A 20,640-nucleotide genomic window follows, 5' to 3' on the forward strand; every position below is an offset into this window, starting at 1 on the left:
GGCAAGCACCCTCAGGCAGCCCAGAGCACAGGACAAGGGAAGGAACCAGCTCCCGGGGGTCTTCGAGGGGAAGCCCCTGCTCCAGGGCTCCCATTTTACAGCTGAGGAAGCAGAGGCTGGAGGCGAAGGGTTGCCCACAGTGCCCGCTGCCGGGCGGAGGGGCTACGATTGGGACCGGAACCTTTCGTTGTTGAAGCCCCCCTTCTGCCTGGTCAGTCCCGTCTATGGGTTCCCCGGCAGAAGAGCAGGAAGGGCTGGGCCGGATCTGAACCCAGGACCCCCCGTCTTACGGGCCCCCTTGGCCACAGGGTGTCCCCCCAGGCTGGGCACCCCGACAGCCACCCGTCCACCCACCCTGCCATCAGGAGCGTCACGCAGAGACCACGCCGACGGGCACCTTTTTCTTTTTAATATAAAACTCGCTTTTTTTCACTCTTTAAAATCACATTCAAAAATCGGCAGAGAAACGCCCGGGGAGTGGAGGAGGGGAGGGAGGCGGGTGGCAGGCTCGGCCGGGCATCACACACTGCGCAGCGGGGGCGGGGAGGCGGGAACATGCGGCGGGCGCCCAGCGAGGGGCATCGGCGGGGGGCCGGAGCGAGCAGCCCCCGGGCTTCTGCCGCCTCGCTGGAGAGCCTGCGAGGGGCGGGGAGAGGACAGAAGCCTGGGCTCGCCTGAGACGGGCGGAGGCCGAGGCCCTTTGGCACAAGGTGGGGGGGCCGATACTGGGCGGTGCCTGGCCGGTCCTGCCCTCCTGGAGGGTGCCAGAGCAGCGTGGGAAGGTGGAGGGGCTGGCGCGGCCTTCCGAAGGCAGAGAAACGGGAGAGGGACGAAGGCGGATCCCGGCCATTCCGGCAGCCGTCCCGTCGGGGCAGGCGGGGGGAGAACTTCAAGTAGGACCCTGACCCTGTGGGCTCCCCCGGGGCACCCTGAGGGGCGCCTCTATCTGCCAGCTCTCCTGGCAGGTCCAGCTGCGGGGAAGGGCCCGGGGGGCAGGGCAGCGTGCGTGGGGGGCACACAGAGCTCAGTGTTCTGGGGTGCCAAGCTGTGTCCGCTCCACGGGGAAGGGGGGCTGTCCGTGGGGCAGAGGGGGAGCGCCGGGGGGCCTTCTGCCCTGGCTGCCCCCCAGATAAAGCCCTGCCTGGTCCCTGCTGGACAGAGCCAGGCATGGCCCCCCCTCGGTCCTGGGGGGAAGTCGGCCTAGATGGTCTCAGTAAGAGGAGGAATGGGACAAGCAGGCCCCTTCCCCGGGGCCAGGCAGGGCCAGGCAGGGCCAGGCAGGGCCAGGCAGGGCCAGGGGCATCACAATAGTTATAAAATAAAACCTTTTCCGCTTAGCGGGAAAAAATAATAAAAATTCCACAAAATAAATTAGAGGTTTATAAAAGGTCGGGCAGGGGCGGGGCGGGTCAGGGGTCAGAGGCCATTGGCGCTGCCCCGCTGCGTCAGTGGCATCTTGCTCAACTCCACCACAGGCGACCGCGGCTTGTTCTTCATCTTGGGGACGCGCTGCAGGAGCTGCTGGGCCTCTCGGTAGACGTCCCGAAGCTCCTTCTTCCACTGTACCAGCTCTGGGTCACTCTGCCCCCGGCCCGGCCCCGGCCCAGGTCAGCAAGAGCAGCCGAGGCAGGGAGGCCCCCCAGCCCTGCTGGGCCCCTGGGTGGTGCGTGAGGGGAGCAGGGGCCCCCCTCCCCGCAGCCAGGGCCCTGTGGTGCACGAGGGGAACACGGGGCTCCCCTCCTACTGCTGGGGCCCCCCAGGTGGCACACGAGGGGAGCAGGGCCCCCCGCCCTACTCACATCGCACTGGAGGACGAATTGTTTGCCGCCGCGGATCTTGAGCAGAATGCACTTCCGGTCCTTGATCTGGGTCTCCTCCACAGACTGGATCTCCTCCATGGTCAGGAGGCTTTGCTGCAGAGGCCCCGAGGGGAAGGGTGAGGCCGGCGGGCGGGGCAGGGACCCCCCAGCCTCGGCCCCGCCCGCTCGGCCCGCCCGCCCTTACCGGGGCCTCCCCCTCGGCCCGCCACTCCAGCCGGTTGGGGAACAGGTAGAAGTAGCGCCGCTGCCACTGGGTCAGGAAGGGGTTGCCCATCTTGGACATGTAGCCGTGCATGATGCAGTCTTTGCCGAGGGCGTAATCTGGGGGACGAGAGGAGCCCGCTCAGCCCCCTGCCCGGCCTCGGGGCTCCGGCGGGCCGGCGCGGGGCGCTCCCTACCGTCCTCGTGGCCCAGCTGCTTGTTCTTGGCCTTCTTGCGCGCCTCCAGCCGGTCCGTCTCCGCGTTCACCGTGTCGAAGACCGTCTCGGCCACCTCCTGCTGCCAGCGCTCCGAGATGGTGAGGGGGAAGTTCCGGTAGAGCTCCTGGTCACTGTCCAGCAGCTGCGGGGGCAGAGCCGCGGGTCAGGGGGGGCCGCGGCCGGGCGGCTCGGGGGGGGGGGGGGGCCCGGCCGGCCCCTACCTTGATTCCCTTCGTGTCTTCCTCATCGAAGGAGCCGATGTCGAAGGCGTCCGCGGCATTCACTTCCCCTCGAGGTGGGATCAGGGGAGGCGGGTACTGGCGGGAGACAGGAAGAGGCGTGAAGGGAGCAGCCTGGGCCGCCCCTCCCCCCCCCCCCCCCCCCCCCCCCGCCGGCCCTGCTCTTACCTTCTGCAGGAGAACCATCTGCCAGTCCACCGCCTTGAAGAAAGGGTCCTCCTTCACCTCCTGAGCCCTGGGGGAGGGGGAGGGAAGAGCCCGTCAGCGCGGGCACAGGGAGGGTTCGGGCCCTTCGGCCTCCCCGGCCCCCGCGGGCACTGGCTCACCCGCGGCCCAGGCAGCCCAGCCTCCGGTTGACGTCCCTTTGAAGCAGGCCCTCCAGGAGCGAGCGCAGTTCGGGCGAGAAGGAGTCCGGCAGCTCCACGGCCTACAAAGGAAGCAGGGTAGGGGGCGGCGGGTCCGCAGCCCTGCCGCCCGCCCTGCCGCCAGGCCCGCGAGGCCACCTCCGGCGGACCCCCCGGACGTCCCGAGAGCGGCAGAGCCGCCCGCCTCCCCGCAGCGGCAGGCACTGATTCTGCCTGCAATAACGGGCTGCCCTGGCGCCCCTCGAGCCCGGCCCACGCCGGCGCCGCTGGCATGACGGGAGCCCCCAGGCGGGTTAAACCGGTGAGAGCCGGCCCACAGGGCGCTGCGGGACGGCCCCGGCGGCTGTCGGGTCAGCCGTCCACATGGAAGAGGCGCCTCTGAGCCCGCCGAGCCGGGGGGGGGGGGGCCAGGGGGCTGCCGCACTCACCATCGTTAGCGTCATGCGGTCAATCTCGTGCTTGTCCTTGGTCTTGTGCTGGCGGAAGGGGCTGTGCCTGGACGGGGGCAGCCGGGCCACGCCGCGGTCAGGAGGCTCCGTGGCCCCCCGGCCCCCCCGCCGCTCCCTCGGGGGCCCCTCCCGCCTCCCGCCGGGCGGCTCACCCTCTCAGCAGCTTGAAGAGCATGCAGCCCAGGGAGAACCAGTCGGCGCTGCTGTCGTAGGCCACCCCCTTCTGCAGGACCTCGGGCGCCATGTAGCCGTGGGTGCCCCTGTGGGGACACGGCGGCGTCGTGAGGGCCGGCCGGGCGCCGGGGACCCAGACCCGCTCCCAGGGGCCCCACTCACACGCTGGCGTGGGGCTTCTTCTTGGAGAAGTCGCAGGCCAGGCCCAGGTCCGAGATGCGGACGTGGCCGAACTCGTCCAGCAGGATGTTGGCGGGCTGTGGGGGACACGAGCGCAGCTCCGGCCACCCCTCCCTGTGCCGGCCGGCGGGGGCCCGAGGATGCCCGGCCGCCCCGCTGCTCCTCGGGGGCCCTGGAAGGCTCCCGGCCGGGGGCGCCACCCACCTTCAGGTCTCGGTAGACCACGAACCGACTGTGCATGTGCTCCAGGCCCAGGATGATCTCCGCCGCGTAGAAGCGCATGTCCGACTCCGAGAAGACGCCGTGCTGGGACAGGTGGTAGTGCAGGTCCCCCCCTAGGAGGGCCGCAGCACACACAGGCCTCAGGGGCTGGGGGAGGGGGATAGGGGAGGGGGAGGGGGACGGAGGATGGGGGGCAGGGGCACGGGGGCGGGGATGGGGGGCAGGGGCACAGGGAGATGGAGGATGGGGGGCAGGGGCACAGGGGGCGGGGGATGGGGGGCAGGGGCACAGGGAGATGGAGGATGGGGGGCAGGGGCACAGGGGGCGGGGGATGGGTCACAGGGGGTGGCGGGCTCACCATTCATGAGATCCAGGATGAAGCTGAGCTTGTCTGGAGTGTGGAACGCATAGGACATGCAGACGATGAAGGGACAGTCCTAGGGGAGAGAGACAAGGTCAGGCCGAGGCCGCGGCGCGTGCCGGGGAGGCCCCGTCCCGATGCCGGCTCACCCCAGTGCTGACGAGGGAGAGCATGATCCGTTCGTTCAGGGCCAGCGTCTCCCCCTGCTTCATCTTGATGCGCTTTTTGTCGAGACACTTCATGGCGTACCTGCGGGGGGGTCCCGTCACGACCGGCCCTTGGGGGGCCCCTTCCCGCCCGCGCCGGGATACTCACATCTTGCCCGTGTCGGCTTTGCGGCAGCCGTAGACCTCCCCGAAGCCGCCTCGGCCGATGATGCGGTGCACGCTGAAGTCGTTCATGGTGAGCTGGAGGAGGGGCGGGCGGGCGGGCTGAGTCCGGCCGCAGGACGGGCTCCCCGCCCAGAACCCGCATCCCCTCCCGAGAGAGCGAGGGACGCCCCGAGGCCGGGGGAGGCTCCCATCCTGCCAGACCCCCCCGGAGCCGGACCCCCTGACGTGGACGGGTCGGGGGACCCCTAGCAGGCCGCCCGCCCGGGCCCCGCCTACTCACATGGATGTTCAGCTCCACGTTCTTCCACTGGCAGAACCGAGTGAACTTCTCACTGGAACAGTCGGGGCCCGAGTGAGCCAGGCCGGCCGGCCTCCCCCCGCCTGCACGCTGCAGACGCAGCTCTGGCTCTCCCGGCCCTGGAGGCCTCCCCCCCCCCCCCCCCCCCCCCGGCCTCACCAGAGGTCGGCGCTCAAAGGGGTCTGGCCTGAGCACCGCCGGGGCAGGGGGGCGCGAAGGGGCTGCCCGGGCTGGAGGCCCCGCCCCACCTCGGCTCCCCGCCCCCCCCCCCCCCACCTCCCAGCGACTCCCAGGCTAACCTCTCGATGAATCTCTGGAACACGACGTCCCGGAACCTCTGGCAGATCTCCTCGATGTAGGGCTGCGGAGGGAGGCCGAGGCCGGCCTTAGGACCCCAGGCAGGCCCGGCCCGCCCGGGACTGCCCCCTCCAATCCCACAGGCGCCCGGGGCCTACCTGGAACAGGTTGGGGGGCACCTGCTTCTTGAGGAGCCGGCTCTGCACGTGCTCGGTGGCGCTCTTTGAGAAAAGCTGAGAGGGAGACGGGGCGTCATTCTGGTCCGGGGGCGCCCCGAGCCCCGCCTCCCGCCCCCCCTCCCGGGCACGCACGTGCGAGCAGGACAGCAGCTCCTTCATGATGTACGAGTCGAAGATCTCTCGGCTTTTGACGGCGCGATCCTCCTCCGAGTCCAGCTTCTCGTATTTCTTGATCTGATCGACACGCGCCCACGAGTTACCGAGGGCCCCGGGGCCCCCCACAGGCTGGGGACGGCCCCCTGCCGGCCAGGGTCAGAGCCGAGAGGCCCCCCGAGCCAGGGACCCCCAAGCCAGAGCCCCCCCGAGCCAGGGCCCCCCGAGCCAGGGCCCTGCGTCCCAGGGACCCCCGAGCCAGAGCCTCCCCCCCACCCCAGCCAGGGCCCTGCGTCCCAGGGCCCCCCGAGCCAGGGACCCCCCAAGCCAGGGACCCCCTGAGCCAGAGCCCCCCGAGCCAGGGCCCTACATACCAGGGCCTCCCGAGCCAGAGCCCCCCCCTGAGCCAGGGCCCCCCGAGCCAGGGCCCTGCGTCCCAGGGCCCCCTGAGCCAGAGCCCCCCGAGCCAGGGCCCTACATACCAGGGCCTCCCGAGCCAGAGCCCCCCCCTGAGCCAGGGCCCCCCGAGCCAGGGCCCTGCGTCCCAGGGCCTCCCGAGCCAGAGCCCCCCCCTGAGCCAGAGCCCCCCGAGCCAGGGCCCTACATACCAGGGCTCCCCAAGCCAGAGCCCCCCCCTGAGCCAGAGCCCCCCCGAGCCAGGGCCCTGCGTCCCAGGGCCCCCCCGAGCCCACTTACTTCATCATAGAACTCCACCAGGGGTTTGGCCTCCTCCATGTGGTTCAGGCAGAACTCTCTGAAGAGCAGGTAGCCTGGGGGACAGCAGGGCTCCGTGAGAGTCTCCCCCTAACAGGAGGGGTGTCTGTGCGTGTGAGAGGAGGGGGCGCACCACACCACCCAAGGCCTTCTAGTAGAACTCGGAGGCCCCCAGACGTGGCCCCCTGGGATGGGACCTGCGGGCTGGGGGGTCCCCTGAGGCTGGAGAGGGGTGCTTGGGGAGAAGGAAGGAGGGGAGACCTGCAGACACAGCTGCCCCTACACAGGGAGCAGCCACAGAGCCCAGTGCCTCTTGTTTTACAGAAGAGGAAACTGAGGCCAGGGAGGGGCAGGGACAAGCCCAAGGTGGTCCAGCAGGTGAGTGGCTCGGGCCCCCGGCTGTCCCCCTCATCCCCCGGGGATCTTGCCCCTCCTGCCCTCAGGCTCCTCCTGACCCCCCTCCCCAGGGCCCCCCCTTTAGGGGCTCCCAACTGTCTGAAAGGCCCCGGTGAACCCCAATATTGTGCTGGCTGAGCCCTCTGGAGGGAGCAGGGAGGGAGGGGGGAGGGGGGATGGTCCGGCAGGGCCCGAGCCGGGGGTCTGAGTCTCGAGGCCAGGCCCGAGCCAGGAGCGAGGCCGGCCGTGGGCAGCCTGGGCCCCCGCCACAGGAAGCGCCCCGCCCCTTCCTGTCAGTCCCACCAACGGGCCGAGCGCAGCTGCGGCCTTGGCGAGGGGAAGCTGCAACTCGGAAAAACAAGAACCCCAAAGGAGGAACTTCCCAGCCTCCAGCGCGGAGGCCGCCCGCACTCACCGAGCTTCTGCGAGAAGATCTTGTCGAAGGTCACCTCCCCGCGGTCCTCGAGGTACTTCTGCATGACGCTGCGGATGCTGCCGGGAGGAGGAGCGGCTCAAGGCCCGGCCAAGGCCCGGCGGCCGCCCCCCATCCCGGCCCACGGGGCCACGGCGTGCCTGCCCGGGAGGCGGAGGCCGTCCACGTGCTCGTCTGCGCTCGGCGGCCCAGAAAGCGAAGGCCGAAGGGCTGCGTGACGTGGCCGCCGTCGCGCGATCAGAACCCGGCTCTGCCCCGGCCCCAGACGCAGAAATAAAGGCAAACGCGGCCGCCCCCCGGGGAGTCGGCAGGGGAGACGCGGGAAGGGCCTGGATGTCCGGCTCGGGGAGGGGGGCCCAAAGCTGCCAGCAGCAGCCCCACCTAGAGAGCTTGAGGGCCCGGGGGAGATCAGGGAAGGCTTCCCGGAGGAGGCCTAAGCTCAGCGAGGCCTGGCAGAGACTGCATCAGCACAGCCTCGGGTGCCCCTGCCCGCTGCCTCCGGCACCCCGTGGAGCTCGGCCTGGAGCCGGCGCCGCGCTCACACCCAGGCGGTGCTGAGGGCGGCCCATCCGGGTGCCCCGACGGCCCGACTTCTGGGCAGCTTTAAGTACCATCAGGAGCTCCGGCCTCCCCGGCCATGGCCGCGCGTCCTGGCTGCCCTCCCGGGGCGCAGGCGGGCTGCTCGGGGGCTCCCCCAGCACTCAGCCAGGGTCCCCCGCTAGGAAGGGCTGGAGGCCTGCCTGGAACCCAGGACGCCCCTCTCTGGGCCCGGCGCTCCTTGGCTGCCCCCCTTAGAAACCGAACTGAGGGCAGAAAAGTGCCGGGCAAGTGGCCGGAGATGGGGGGCTTTCTCAGGCCTGAGCCCCCCCAGTGTCCCGGAGCACAGCTGACCTACGACCCAGGCCAGAGGAAAATAAACCCAAAGACGGGGTGGCCAGCGGCTGGGGAGGGGCCCAGCAGCCACTCCAGCACCGAGCAGGGCCCAGCAACGGGGGGATGGGGGTTCCCCAGGGACTTCCCAAAGGGGCTACACCTTCCACAAGGGGCCTTGGGGGGGGGACAGGGAAGTGCCCCCCCCAGCCTCTCCCGAGGCACCAACAAGCATTGCACAGAGGCCACAGGGCTGTGGGGCGCACAGAGAGGCCCTGCGGTTGGGGGAGGGCGGAGGGCGAGGAAGCACTTCCTGCACCTTCTCACGAGGCAGCCCAATGGGGAGCAGATCGAAGCCTGGGGGGGAGGGGAAGGGGGTCCCCCAGAAGAGCCAGCGGGACGGGCATGGTTTGGGCCAAGAGGGCAAGTCACAGCGTGGCAAAGGGGGGCCGCAGCAGGCAGACACGCCACAGAGCAGAAGTGGGGGATGATGAAAAGGATTCGGCAGCCAAAGCAGAAGGCAGGAAAGCGGGTGGTGGCGGCGGCGGCCTCGGAAAGGCCCCGTCCGGGTTAGGAGAGTCACTCCATGAGCAATCCTGGTTGCAAGGAGAGACTGAACGGCCAACCCAGCCCGCTGCTCAGAGGACTTGGAGCCCTGGAGGTCCTGGGTTCAAAGCTGACCTCAACCACGTCCTAGCCAGGTGACCCTGGGCCAGTCACTGCACTCCACAGCCTCGTTCAACACACAGCATTGACGGTGAGAGGCTGGAATATGGGGGAGTTTTTCAGCCATTCCCTCCGTCCTGGAATCCACAGTGTGTCGGCTGCCAGGACTGGCCCAGGGTCACCCAGAGAGGAAGGGTCCGAGGCCAGACTGGAACACGGAGCCATCGAAGCTCTCCATCAACACTCGCTCTCGATTGTTACTGGGCGCTGCTCATGCTGGGGACACGGGGATGACCCCCCCCCCCCGCCCAGATTGAGGAAGGGGAAAAGGAGGCGCCCACAGAGGGAGGATCCGGCCACAATAAACTCTGGGGCAGCCCAGGCGGGAGGTCCCAGGTTCCAATCTGGCCCCAGACACACCCGGCGCATCCCTCCTTCTGGGAGGGAAGGGAAGGCTCCGGGGAGGCCGCAGGGAAGGCGTTCTCAGGGGTGGAGCCATAAGCCGGCGTCTGTGCCCGTAGCTGTGCCCACATCTGTGCCCATATCTGTGCTGCCAGGCCAGCTGTGAGCCCAGGAGGGAGCCAGAGGAGGAGGAAACTCAGCCAGCACTTTGGGGGGGCCCTTCCCGGGTCCAGGATGGGGACGGCCTCGCAGCCTCCTGTCTGGGGAACTCCCAGCGCTGCCTCCTTGGCCGCCAGCGCCGGTTATTGTTTCTCAGTGACTGTCCCCGGGGCCACTGCAGCCCCCAGAGAGTCTCTTCCCTGCCAAGGAAGCGAGAGCGAGGCCTGCTGGGCCTGCAGACAGCCTCCTGGGAGGACCCCGCACAGCCCTAAAGCCTCCAAACAGCCTCTTGTTGTCCAGAGCCACTGGAGGGGCCACATGTCCAGGCCTGGGTTCAAATCTCACTTCTGACCCTGCCTGGGGCCTCCTCCCAGTCGGTCTGGAGAAGAGAAGGCTCAGAGGCTCCTTCCTCCTCTGGAGGGTCTGCCGGCACGTTTCTCGAACCCAGAACCCCATCTGGAAACTGACCTCATTCCCAACTGCCCTGCGTTTCCTCTCTGAGGCCAGCAGATCAATCAGGGAACAGCCAGGGCCTCGCGCAGACCACAGGGAGCTGGCGAGGCTGAGGAGGTCTCAGACGTCACAGGCCTCCACACAACAGGACGTGGGGCTGTCCGGAGAGGCCGCGGAGGCCGCCGGAGCTCGCCCCCTCCACTGCCTTCCCCTCAGACACAAGCAAACATTGGGCCATCCATCCAAGCCCCTCATTTTACAGATGAGGAAACTGAGGCAGGAGGAGAACCCTTCAAGGTCCTCCAGAGGCTGGGGAGGGAGTGGAGGCCGCCGTGGCTCCCGTCTCTGCTCCCCCTCCTTAGCCTCCTCACAGACCAGGCCCTCCCCCCAGGGTCAGATGAAATCTTTCCCATCCTTCAAGGGCCTGCCACCTCCTCCAGGAAGGCCCAAGTTCCCCCAGGGCTCAGCCCAGAACAGCCACTGGAGGGGAGGGGAGAGCCTGGTGCTCTGCCCTCAACAACCCGGGGGCTTCCCAGTAGCTCCCAGATGGGGCAGCCCCCCAGCAGCATTTCTTTCCTGGCACCATCCTCGGGGAGCACCCAGACAAGAGCGGAAGCCTCCGGGATGAGCAGACAGGAAGCCAGGCTGGGGAGAGCACACTGGGTGGGGGGCACAGCCAGAGCAAAGGTGTGGAGAGGGATGGAGTGGAGATGGGGCACGAAGGGAAAAGGGAAAGGGCAGAAAGCCTGGGAGCATGCGGGGGGTCTCTGCGAGATCCTGGGACTGCTGGGAAAGGCCGGGTGGCTGGGGCGGGGGGGGGGCAGGGAGCCGGCCGAGGGCCCAGGCTGGGCCCCCCCAAAAGGAAGAGGAGGCAAAGAGTTAATGGGGAGACGCTGGGGAGGGAGAGGCAGGAAGCCCGGAAGAGTTCAGGAAGGAGGAAATAAGCCAACGAGAGGCCAGGAAGTGCCCAAGACGAAGGGGGGCCTGAGGGGCCTCATTAGGCCTGTTCCTCTGACAAGGAGGGGGCTCTGCCAGGCCAGGCCTGCGCCTCCTCCTCCAGCCGCCCTCCTGACTGTCTCTTCCTCCCATACAGGTGGGACCCTGAGGGGCGGCCACCAAGGCTGGGCCTCGCCCCTCTGCCCACGCACATGCCAAGGAGGGGCAGCAGAGCCCCCCTGGGGCCCTGCCCAGGGAGCCAGCAGGGGAGCCACGGTGCACTCTTGGCTGGGCTGGGCTCCCCTGGCCTCAGTTGTTCTCCCTGTAAAGTGGGCCCAAGACAAGTGAGGGGCACTCGGGCAGGACCGGACAGGTGCGGCCGGGATGCACCCCTCCCTGGCCTGGCAGCCCCTGAGCCCGGCACACACTCCCGGCATCCCCGTGCCAGGGGGCCAGAGGGCTGTACCCGGCAGTGGCACCTCCGAGGGGCAGTGCCGGCATGGGGGGCAGTGAGGCTTTTTACACCTTCCCCCTGCCCATCCCCCCCTTCCCCTTTCTAACCCCAAGGGCGGGGTGGGAAGTCCCTCGGGGAGCCCGAAATGGGCGCTTTCTCCCCAAATGGGAAGGGAGGGGCAGGAACTGGGGCAGCCAGGGAGGCCGAGCAGGCTCCGGCTAGCCCGGGCCACCCTCCCCATGAGAAGGGAGGCGCAGGGAGGGCAGGAGCCGGCGCCCGGCCCAGGGAAGCACTTGGACGCTCCCTGACTTCCTGCCCGTGAACTAGGGGCAGATCCCGGCCCCGGGAGGGGGGTCGCGTCGGGAGCACGTGGGTGGGCCGTGAGCAGTTACACTGTGGCAGCGAAGAGGGCACCGTATGGGTGGGGAGGGGCGGCCGGAAGCCCCGGGGTGCCGGGGGTGGCAGTCGGGAGCACAGGGGCTGGGGAAGGCTGAGGCTCCGCTCCGGCCAAGTTCAGGGTCAGCCTCGGGCTCAGAGAAAGTTTCCGGCTCGGGGAAGGTTTCCGGGCCAGCCTCGGGCTGGGGGAAGTCCGGGGCCTCTCACCTGGGCTCGGGCAGCAGGATCTTCTTGCTGGCCCGCGCCGCCGGCGTGGCCTTGCTCTTCTCCATGGCCATCAGGTAGCTCACGTCGGCCAGCACGGCCTCTAGGTCCGCCATCTTGCAGCCCCCTACGCCGCTTTTGCCGCCGCTGCCCCGGAGCTCGCCGACCTCCGCGCACCGCACGGGGAGGCTCTCCGCCCGCCGCGGCCCGGCCTGGCCTCCCCGGCCCCGGCCCCGGCCTCGGCCCCGGCCCCGGCCCCGGCCTACACGCGGCGGCGCCGCCCCATGACGCCCGTGCTCGCTGCTCCGCCTCCTCCGGCTCCCGCTCCGGCCCCGCTGCGGCCCCGGCGGCTGCCCCAGCCCCACTTCGGCTTCGGCCCCGGGCCCCGCCTGCGCAGCCAAGAACCACCCGCCCGTCAAGCACCGCCGCTGCAGCAGCCACGGGGTATAAGGGGGTGGCGTCGCGGAGGGGGCCAGGGCCAGCGCCGAGAACAAGGGAAGCACCGAGGCGGAAACGCGCCCCCTGCCGGCCGAGGCCGTGCGCCGCCGCGGCCCCCCGCTGGGTACCGCCGCGCCCCCTGTTGACAGGGACTGCGGAGTCCCTGTTGGGGCAGCTGTGGAGGGGCGGGCACGCTCCGAGCCGGAGTGGCGCCCCCTACCTAAGGAGATGGGCCTGAGGCGCATCACCCCCAACCAGGGAGGCCCAGCCCTCTGGCCCCCATGGCACGCCCCCTCAGTACCCTGGCCCCATCCCCAGCTCCCCACCTTTAGGGTAAGCCCCGCCCCCCGAACGCCTCCTGGACACCGGTTCGGCCCCACCCACTTAGGCCCGTCCCACTTTGCCCCCTGGGGGGGACCACTGGCGCCTCCTTTTGCAGGTACGACATCCCCATGCCATGGGCTGGCCCATCAGACCCCGCCCCGCTCCTAAGGACCCGCCTTCAGCCCCTCTCCCCAGGCCCTCGGTGCCGGGTGTCCTCCGGCCCCGTGGCCAGGCCAATAAACTGCCGTCACCCCCCCCCCCCATACTTCCCAATCCGTATGCTCCGCCCCACCCACCATTCTGACTTCGAAGCTCCAAGACCTTGGGGGTGTCTGTCTGAGCCTTGTCGCTGGAACTTAGCACGATGCCTGGCACATAGTAGGTGCTTCGGGGTTGTTCCTGGAGCCCTTGGTGCCTGATCTTGCCCTCCTGCGACCCTCATCTCCACCCTCCACGACCTTCCTAGCCGACCCCAAGTTCCCCAGACTGGCCCTGACCTCCGTACCCCTCCCCATCCAGTGCCCTGGGGTTCCAGCCCCGCCCCCACCCTGTCCGGATCCCGCACGTAGTCAGCCCGCCTCCCTGGCCGCCCTCCGTAGCCTGAATCCCGCCTCCTCCATTGAGCCGGTCACGGTGCCCTCTTCATCCGCGCCTCACTACCAGCTGCCCGCGCTGCCCCCTTCCCACGCCCCGGTCTCAGCGCCCCCCCAGCCTGCTTCAGTTCTCCGAGCCCTGGTGGAGTCCCTCATCACTTCTAAGGCTCTGTGTCGGGGCGCAGAGCAAACAGCGGCCCCGGGGAGCCTCGGCCCCCTCGGGAAGCGGGCAGGCCCGGAGCCTGGCGGGTCCCTGGACAAGTCCATCCTGTGCCAGTCTGAGGCGCTCTCTGGCCCCTCCCCGGCCATCGGTGCAGTCAGCAGGCCGCTCAGGGCCTCGTCCACGCCTGGGCTGGGGAGATGCGGAATAAACTGGAAATACTAGAGAGGATGAGGACGTCCGGCTGCCCCAGGACCGGAGGCTCCTCCCGCCTTCCTCCCGGTGCCCAGCTGCCAAGGCTCGGGGCTGACCAACAATTGTCCCCCCCGCTGGTTCCGGGGAACTCGAGAGTGGCCAGGAACGTTTCTGGAAGCCTTTCTAGTGTAGAACAACCGCATCTGTGGCCCTCCGCTCGCTCCCTGGAACCCGGACTACAATCCATGCCCTTCCGTGGTGGCCAAGGCTTGTGGGGAGGGCGGGAAGCCTTTAGCACAGTGCTGGGCACACAGTAGGCGCTTAATAAAGCGGTTCCCTTCTCTTCCTCTTCCCTGACTCTACCCAGCTCCCCCTTGCCTTCTGGAGCCCCCCCAACCAGAAGAATTCCCCCCTTCTCCCAGAGAGCCTCGACACTGGAAGGCAGCCCCGAAGGAGAGCACCAGCTCTCTGAGAACAGGGAATGTTCCCTGGACTGCATCCTCGGGGCTAGCCTAGTGCCCCGCACTTAGAACCTCCTTCCCAGCCATGCCAGGCTCCCGCCAGGCCCCTGCTAGGCCCTGGGGACCCAAAGGGATGAAGGAAATGATCCCCCCCCCCAAGAGCTGCCGCTGGATCAGGGGAGATGCTAGGGGTAAACCCGAACACAATAAATGTTGGGTGACTCTCCTCTGGGGACATGGGGTGGGCTATGGATCCAAGGGGCTGAAGGCATCGTTTCTTCTTAAAGCAGAACCTTCTTTTAGAATCAATTCCAAGAGAAGAGAGCCAGGCAATGGGGGGTTAGTGACTTAGCCAGGGGCACCCAGCCTGGAAGTGTCCAAGGCCACATTTGAACCCAGGACCTCCCAACTCCAGGCCTCGTGCTCTATCCACTGTGCTATCCAGGTGGATGTAAAGTGAAAGGGCAGATTTGAACTAAGCTTTGAAGAAAATTAGGAATGGGTGAGGAGGGAGAACATTCCAGGCTTGGAATTCACACCCACACACAGGGACAGAGCCGGGAAGAACAGTGAGACAACCTGTTTGTCTGGATCCAAGAAGACCGGAAACGTAGGTAGGTTCAGATGAGGTTCTGGAGGGTTTCAAAGGAGTTTGAGTTTGGCCCTAAAGGTCCTAGAATCCGCCCATCAGCAACGTTTGCTGGGCACCTACTATGTGCCTAGTACTCTGCTATGTCCTGGGGATGCAAAAAGGAGTATCGGTTTACTATTTCCTCTCGTAATTCATTTAACTTTCCTTCCAGAATTTAGGTTCTTTGCCATTTAGTGCATACAGGTAACTTTCACTTTCATTTCTAAATCCCGTATCCTCTCTTAGAATGGACGCTATACATCAGTTCTAAGGCAGGAGAGTAGTATAGACGAGGCAATTGGGGTTAAAAGACTTGCCCAGGGTCATATAACCAGGAAGAGTCTAAGGCCACATTTGAACCCAGGACCTCCCATCTCTAGGCCTGGCTCTTGGTCCTCTGGGCCATTTAGCTGCCCACTAGGGTCACTTTTAGCAAAATATAGTTTCTTTGATTATTTTTTAAATACTATCTATTTGAGCTTTTTTTTTTTTGAGATCACAATTGCTACCCTTACCTTTTTTGACTTCAGCAGAAGCAAAATAGATCCTTCTCTGGTCTCTTATTTTAACTGCCTGTCTTTTTGTTTCAAGTGTGTCCCTTGTAGACTGTATATTACCAGATTCCAGGTTCTGATCATTCATTTTGCTACCTTTTAATGTTGTATGGGTGAGTTCATCCCATTCACATTTACAGTCATAATGGCTAACTCTGTATTTCCCTCTATCCTATTTTCTTCTATCTGTTATTGTCATTTTCCAGTCGTGCCTGACTCTTTGGGACCCCAGTTGGGGTTTCTTGGCAGAGATGCTGGACCGGTTTGACATTTTCTTCTCCAGCTCATTTGACAGATGAGAAAATGGAGGCAAACAGGGGAAAGTGATTTGCCCAGAGTCACACAGCCAGATTTGAACTCACTGTACCATATAGCTGTCCATTTCTATTTATCCTTCTCCTTTTACCCTGTGCCCTCACCAAAGGCTATTTGTTTCTGGTCACTGCCTAAATCTACCTTCTACCTTGTCAAGTCCCACTCCCACCTTTCTCTTAGCCCCTTTCACTCCTACTTCCCTGTTGGGGTAAGAGTCTATACCATAGCTCACTACATTACCCCCATTGCCCCCTCCATTATGAAAACCCTTCCTGGAGCTCCTCTTTTATGTGAGATGATTTTCTTGCTTCCTCCTCTTCCTTCCCCTTTCTCCCAGGACTTCCCTCATTTTTACCTTTCCATTCTTCTTTTTAAAAAACTCCTTACCAACTATGCCCAAAGGACCCTAAAAGACTGCCTGACCTTTGATCCAGCCATAGCACTGCTGGGTTTGTACCCCAAAGCGATAATAAGGAAAAAGGTATGTACAAAAATATTCATAGCCGCACTCTTTGTGGTGGCAAAAAAATTGGAAAAGGAGGGGATGCCCTTCCATTGGGGAATGATTGAACAAACTGTGGTATATGATGGGGATAGAATAGTATTGTGCTGAAAGGAATAATGAACTGGAGGGACTCCATGTGAACTGGAATGACCTCCAGGAAGTGATGCAGAGTGAGAGGAGCAGAACCAGGAAAACAATGTACATAGAGACTGATACACTGTGGCACAATCAAACGCAATGGACTTCTCTACTAGCAGCAATGCAATGACCCAGGATGATCCTGAGGGACTTATGAGAAAGAACACTGTCCACATCCTGAGAAAGAACTGTGGGAGCAGAAACACAGAAGAAAAACAACTGCTTGATCACATGGGTCGATGGGAACAGGATTGGAGATGTAGACTCTAAAGGATCACCCTAGTGCAAACATCAACAACATGGAAATAGGTCTTGATCAATGACACAAGTAAAACCCAGTGAAATTGTGCATTAGCTATGGCAGGGGGTGGGAGGAGGGGAGGGAAAGAACATGAATCTTGTAACCATGGGAAAATATTCTAAAATTAATTAAATAAAAGTTTCCAAATTAAAAATAAATTTAAAAAAATTTTTAATTCCTTAACTTCTATCTTAGAATTTATTCTAAGTACTGGTTCTAAGGCAGAAGAGCAGTAAGGGCTAGGTATTGGGGGTTAAGTGACTTGCCCAGGGTCATACAGCCAGGAAGGGTCTAAGGCCACATTTGAACCCAGGACCTCTGGTCTCCAGCCCTGGCTCCCTATCTACTGAGCCTCTCGGCTGTTCCTTCAGTCTTCTTTTGGAGAATAGACCCATAATCTCTAAATACCCTCCTAATTGCCCTACCTATGATGAAGTTCTTCAGGGTTATCTGTATTATCCTCCCCATAAAAGAATGTCAACAACTTAGAGTTGTTTAGTTCTTTATGATTTTCCACTTGTGCTTATCCTTAAACTCACTTGAGTCTTGTGTTTGAACATCATAGGTTCTATTGGGCTCCTCCTTTTTCTCAGGAATGCTCAAAAGGCTTCTATTTCATTCAATAGTTATTTCCCCCCCTGAAGAATTAGACTCAGTTTTCCTGGTAGGTTATTCATGGTTGTAATCCGGCTCCTTTGCCTTCTGGAATAGCATAGTGCAAGCCCTCCACTGCTTTTAACATGGTAGCCACTAATGTTTGTGTGCTCCTGCCCGTGGCTCCATGGCATTGAATGGCTTCTCTCTGGCTCCTTTCAGTTTTTCCTCATTGTTCTGGGAGCCTTGGAATGTGGCTATAACACTTCTGGGAGGTTTTATTTTGAGATTTCATTTGGGAGTTCAACAGTGAACTCTCGGTTTCTACTTTGTCTTCTAGTTCTCTGATAGCTAGGCAGTTTTCCTTTATAATTTCCTGAGATCTAATATCTTAGCTCTTTTTTTTTTTAATGATGGTTTTCAGGTATTCCAGTACTTAAAAAAACCCAACTCTTTACTTTCTGTCTTAGAATTAATGTCAAGTATGTGTGAATCTTTTTTTTTAAAACCCTTACCTTCCATCTTGGAGTCAATACTGTGTATTGGCTCCAAGGCAGAAGAGTGGTAAGTGCTAGGCAATGGGGGTCAAGTGACTTGCCCAGGGACACACAGCTGGGAAGTGTTTGAGGCCAGATTTGAACCCAGGACCTCTCATCTCTAGGCCTGGCTCTCAATTCACTGAGCTACCCAGCTTCCCCCATGTGTGAAGCTTAAAAACTACTCAGACTCTACTTTAGAAAGATTTGGTTTAGCTATTCCCTTATTGTAACAATGGAGATACGTGGTCTAACAAGAATCAGGAATGTATTGGGAACTTTTAAAATTACTCCACCCTACTCAGACAGTGCCTGAGGGGAAAATAAAGTTGTAAACTCCTGATTGAACAATGAAAGTCCCTAACTCATACCTTACAGTAAAGCTACAACCTTAAGATAGGTCTATTTTTAGACCTAATACAAAAAGGTGTTAAGTACCTGTAAAGGTTAAATTAATCACAAAAAGGTCAAGTAACTTACAAAAGGAAAGCTTAACAAGGAGGTGTGAAGTACTCAGAAGATTTAATCTAACCAGAGAAGGTGAGAACCAAAGAAGGTGAGAACCAGTCCTGGAAAAAAAGCATCTACTGTGATTGGTAGATGTGAAAATTTAGGGGAGGTGGCATAAGAGAAAATTTCTTTAAAAGGAAGGGGTAAAAAGTCAGTTGAAGCAATTGAGTTTGGAGTTGAATTGAGTTAGATTCTAAACTCAGTTCAGGAGATTCAGTGGAAGACTGGAGCTTGCTTGGAGAAAGTCTTGTGGTGAGTGATAAGACTGAGTCCCTCTCCCTTAGGCTCAGGGAGGTCAGTTTGGCCTAGTCCTTTAACTACTGCTTGGCTCAGCCTGAGCCAGAGCCGATTAAATTAATTCTCTCTCTCTCTCCTTCCCTTAATCCCTTCTCTATTTATATTAATTAAAATCTCCACAAATCCCAGCTGACTTGGGTATTTTCATATTTGGGAATTTCCCATGGTGACCACTTACTTAGATTTTAAGTCAAAACACTAAAACACTAAAAATTATCCTATATATGGGTTCCAAGGCAGAAGAGCAGTAAAAGTTAAGTGACTTGCCCAAGGTCACATAGCCAAGAAGTGTCTGAGGCCAGATTTGAGCCCAGGACCTCCTATCCTTATGCCTTATTCTCTATCCATTGAGCCACCTAGTCCAATAATTCTAAAATTACCTTTTCTTGATATATTTTCTTTTTTTTTTTTGACCCCTTACCTTCAATCTTTGAATCAACACCGTGTACTGGTTCTAAGGCAGAAGAGTGGTAAGAGTTAGGCAATGGGGGTCAAGTGACTTGCCCAGGGTCACACATCTGGGAAGTGTCTGAGGCCAGATTTGAACCTAGGACCTCCTGTCTCTAGGCCTGACTCTCAATCCACTGAACCACCCAGCGGCCCCCCCCCCCAATTCTTATTTTTAAGAAGTTATTTTTCTTAGTAATTTTCATATCTCTTACCAAACTATTCCTTCTTTTTAAATCATTTTCTTGCATTGCTCTAATTTTTCCCCATTTCCCTTTTTCCACTCATTTTATTTTTAAAACCTTTTTGCTCTTCTTTTAATTTCTTTCTTTATCTCTTCTGGGAATTCTTATTGAGCTTGTGACCAATCTGCATTTTTCATGGAGCTCTGCTTATAGTTGTTTTTATCTTGAGATTCCTTGTCTCCATAGGAAATTTTTATTGTCATTTTTGTTATTTTTGTTTGCTCATTTTTCCAATCTCCTTCTTGGCTTTGAACTTTATATTAGAGTTGAGGTCTGCTCCCCTACCAGGGCGGAGTGATATCTTATTTGATATTATGACTTTTGGGCCCTTTTTCTGCATTCATAGCTGGTCTGGGAGCTTGTGCTTTCAGTGTGGTATAATCTGGAAGAGGATATCACCATTGCCTTCCTGCACATGGGTCCTTACCCAGATAGGGCCTCTGCTTCCTTGCAGCTTCGACCTCTCCTCTTTACCCTAAATTATGACTCAAAACTGGGTAATAGTTGAGAGAGCTGTCAAAAAAAGGGATGGGCTGGGATCTCTTTCTGACTAGTCTTCTTGCTGTCCCATGGTGTTACCCCTAGTGCCACTCCTGCTACCCCATAGCCCACCACTACTTTTCCTAGCCAGCCCTCACCCAAATGTCCAGCAACCTCTCTTTCTGTCCTCTTCAGCTGTCCTGGGATGGAAAAAATGACTCACTGTGATTTTTTGTCGATTTTCCTGCTTAGAATTCAGGTTGCTGTTTTCTTTGGTCATTTTATAGAAGGAGTTTCAGGGAAAATCTAGAAGTTATTACTTTTCATTCTGCCACATTGATTCCATTTCTCTGCTGGGGATACAAAGAAAAGCAAAAGGTCGTCCCTGACCTCACAGAGCTCCCAGGCTAATGGAAGGTACCAGTTGTGTTTGGGGAGAGGGATGGGGCATGCAGGACTGGCCGCTACCCAGTGGGATTTGAGCTGGGTCTCGAAGTAAACCAGGAAATCCGAGAGACAAAGGTGAAGAGAAAAGACCTTTCAGGTCTGGGAGCCAGCTAGTGCAAAAGCTCAGAGTTTGGAGATTGTGAACTTTAGATTACTCCACCCTACTTAGTCTAACAAAAACAGTAATGTCTACACCCATACTTAAGGATTAAGTATTTAGGAGGATGACCAGTGATAGACATGTGCTAGCACATGACAAATCAGAAACAACTGACAGACCCCTGGGCTGTCCTAAGTCAAGCTTAAGCTACCATTGGTACATGTGAGACACAGGAAAGTGATGTAAAACTGTCTATATATTTCATGTCACTCCCTCTCTCCAGCCTCTTTGGGAGCTGAGAGGTGCCTGGTGGCAGCTATTGTCCAGGTTAGTGGTGAGTTTTCCTTGATACCATACTGGAGGAAGCTGAGTAGCCTAGTTCAGGTGAGATGTCTTCTCTGAGCTCTCTCGGAATTAAGTCTGATTCTTTCCTCCTTTACCTTCCAAACACCATCCTCTTAGGAAAGCCTCTAATCTTCAAAGACCTCGTGGCAGAGGACTTTGAACTCCCCCTGGCACAGGTCAGGTGGGAGAAATCCTATACCCTCTCTCTCTCTCTCTCTTTCTCCTCCTTAATTCCTTCCCTCTATATTAATTAAACAACCATAAATTTCCAAGTTGACTTGGGTATTTTATTTGGGATATTCCCTGGTGGCCAAAATTAATTTAGATTAGGTCACAACCCTAAAATTATTCTTACAAGATGGGGATAGCCTGTGCAAGGACCTAAAGTATAGGAAGACTGGAAAGGTGGGGAGGGGGCAAGGGGGGAAGGGCTTTGAAAGACAAACAGAAGAT

General features: G+C 60.5%; 1 protein-coding gene across 1 annotated transcript; it reads right to left on the reverse strand.

Annotated features, from left to right (window-relative positions):
• Window positions 1–394: 394 nt before the first annotated feature.
• Window positions 395–12,340, reverse strand: GRK2 (G protein-coupled receptor kinase 2). Its single transcript, XM_056801241.1, has 21 exons — window positions 11,575–12,340; window positions 7,014–7,090; window positions 6,185–6,258; window positions 5,468–5,569; window positions 5,315–5,389; window positions 5,159–5,220; window positions 4,842–4,893; window positions 4,545–4,636; window positions 4,379–4,478; window positions 4,227–4,305; window positions 3,851–3,981; window positions 3,629–3,723; window positions 3,445–3,552; window positions 3,272–3,338; window positions 2,805–2,905; window positions 2,647–2,713; window positions 2,461–2,556; window positions 2,219–2,381; window positions 2,005–2,141; window positions 1,800–1,913; window positions 395–1,581 (listed from the first exon to the last, which is right to left on the reverse strand). Exons 1-21 carry the CDS (start codon window positions 12,252–12,254, stop codon window positions 1,417–1,419), a joined length of 2,637 nt encoding a protein of 878 aa, XP_056657219.1. The 5' UTR covers window positions 12,255–12,340; the 3' UTR covers window positions 395–1,416.
• Window positions 12,341–20,640: the final 8,300 nt, after the last annotated feature.

Source organism: Monodelphis domestica, chromosome 6 (assembly GCF_027887165.1).
Source record: "Monodelphis domestica isolate mMonDom1 chromosome 6, mMonDom1.pri, whole genome shotgun sequence".
Taxonomy (NCBI): domain Eukaryota; kingdom Metazoa; phylum Chordata; class Mammalia; order Didelphimorphia; family Didelphidae; genus Monodelphis; species Monodelphis domestica.

What these genes read in the sequence shown, in the direction of transcription:
- GRK2 (XM_056801241.1), bottom strand. Translation starts at nt 12,254, where the DNA reads ATGCGCCTCAGGCCCATCTCCTTAGGTAGGGGGCGCCACTCCGGCTCG. An exon ending in ACGTGGAGCTGAACATCCAT is followed by an intron (nt 4,637 to 4,841) that starts GTGAGTAGGCGG and finishes CCCCTCCTCCAG; the next exon opens with CTCACCATGAACGACTTCAG. An exon ending in AGATGGTTCTCCTGCAGAAG is followed by an intron (nt 2,557 to 2,646) that starts GTAAGAGCAGGG and finishes GTCTCCCGCCAG; the next exon opens with TACCCGCCTCCCCTGATCCC.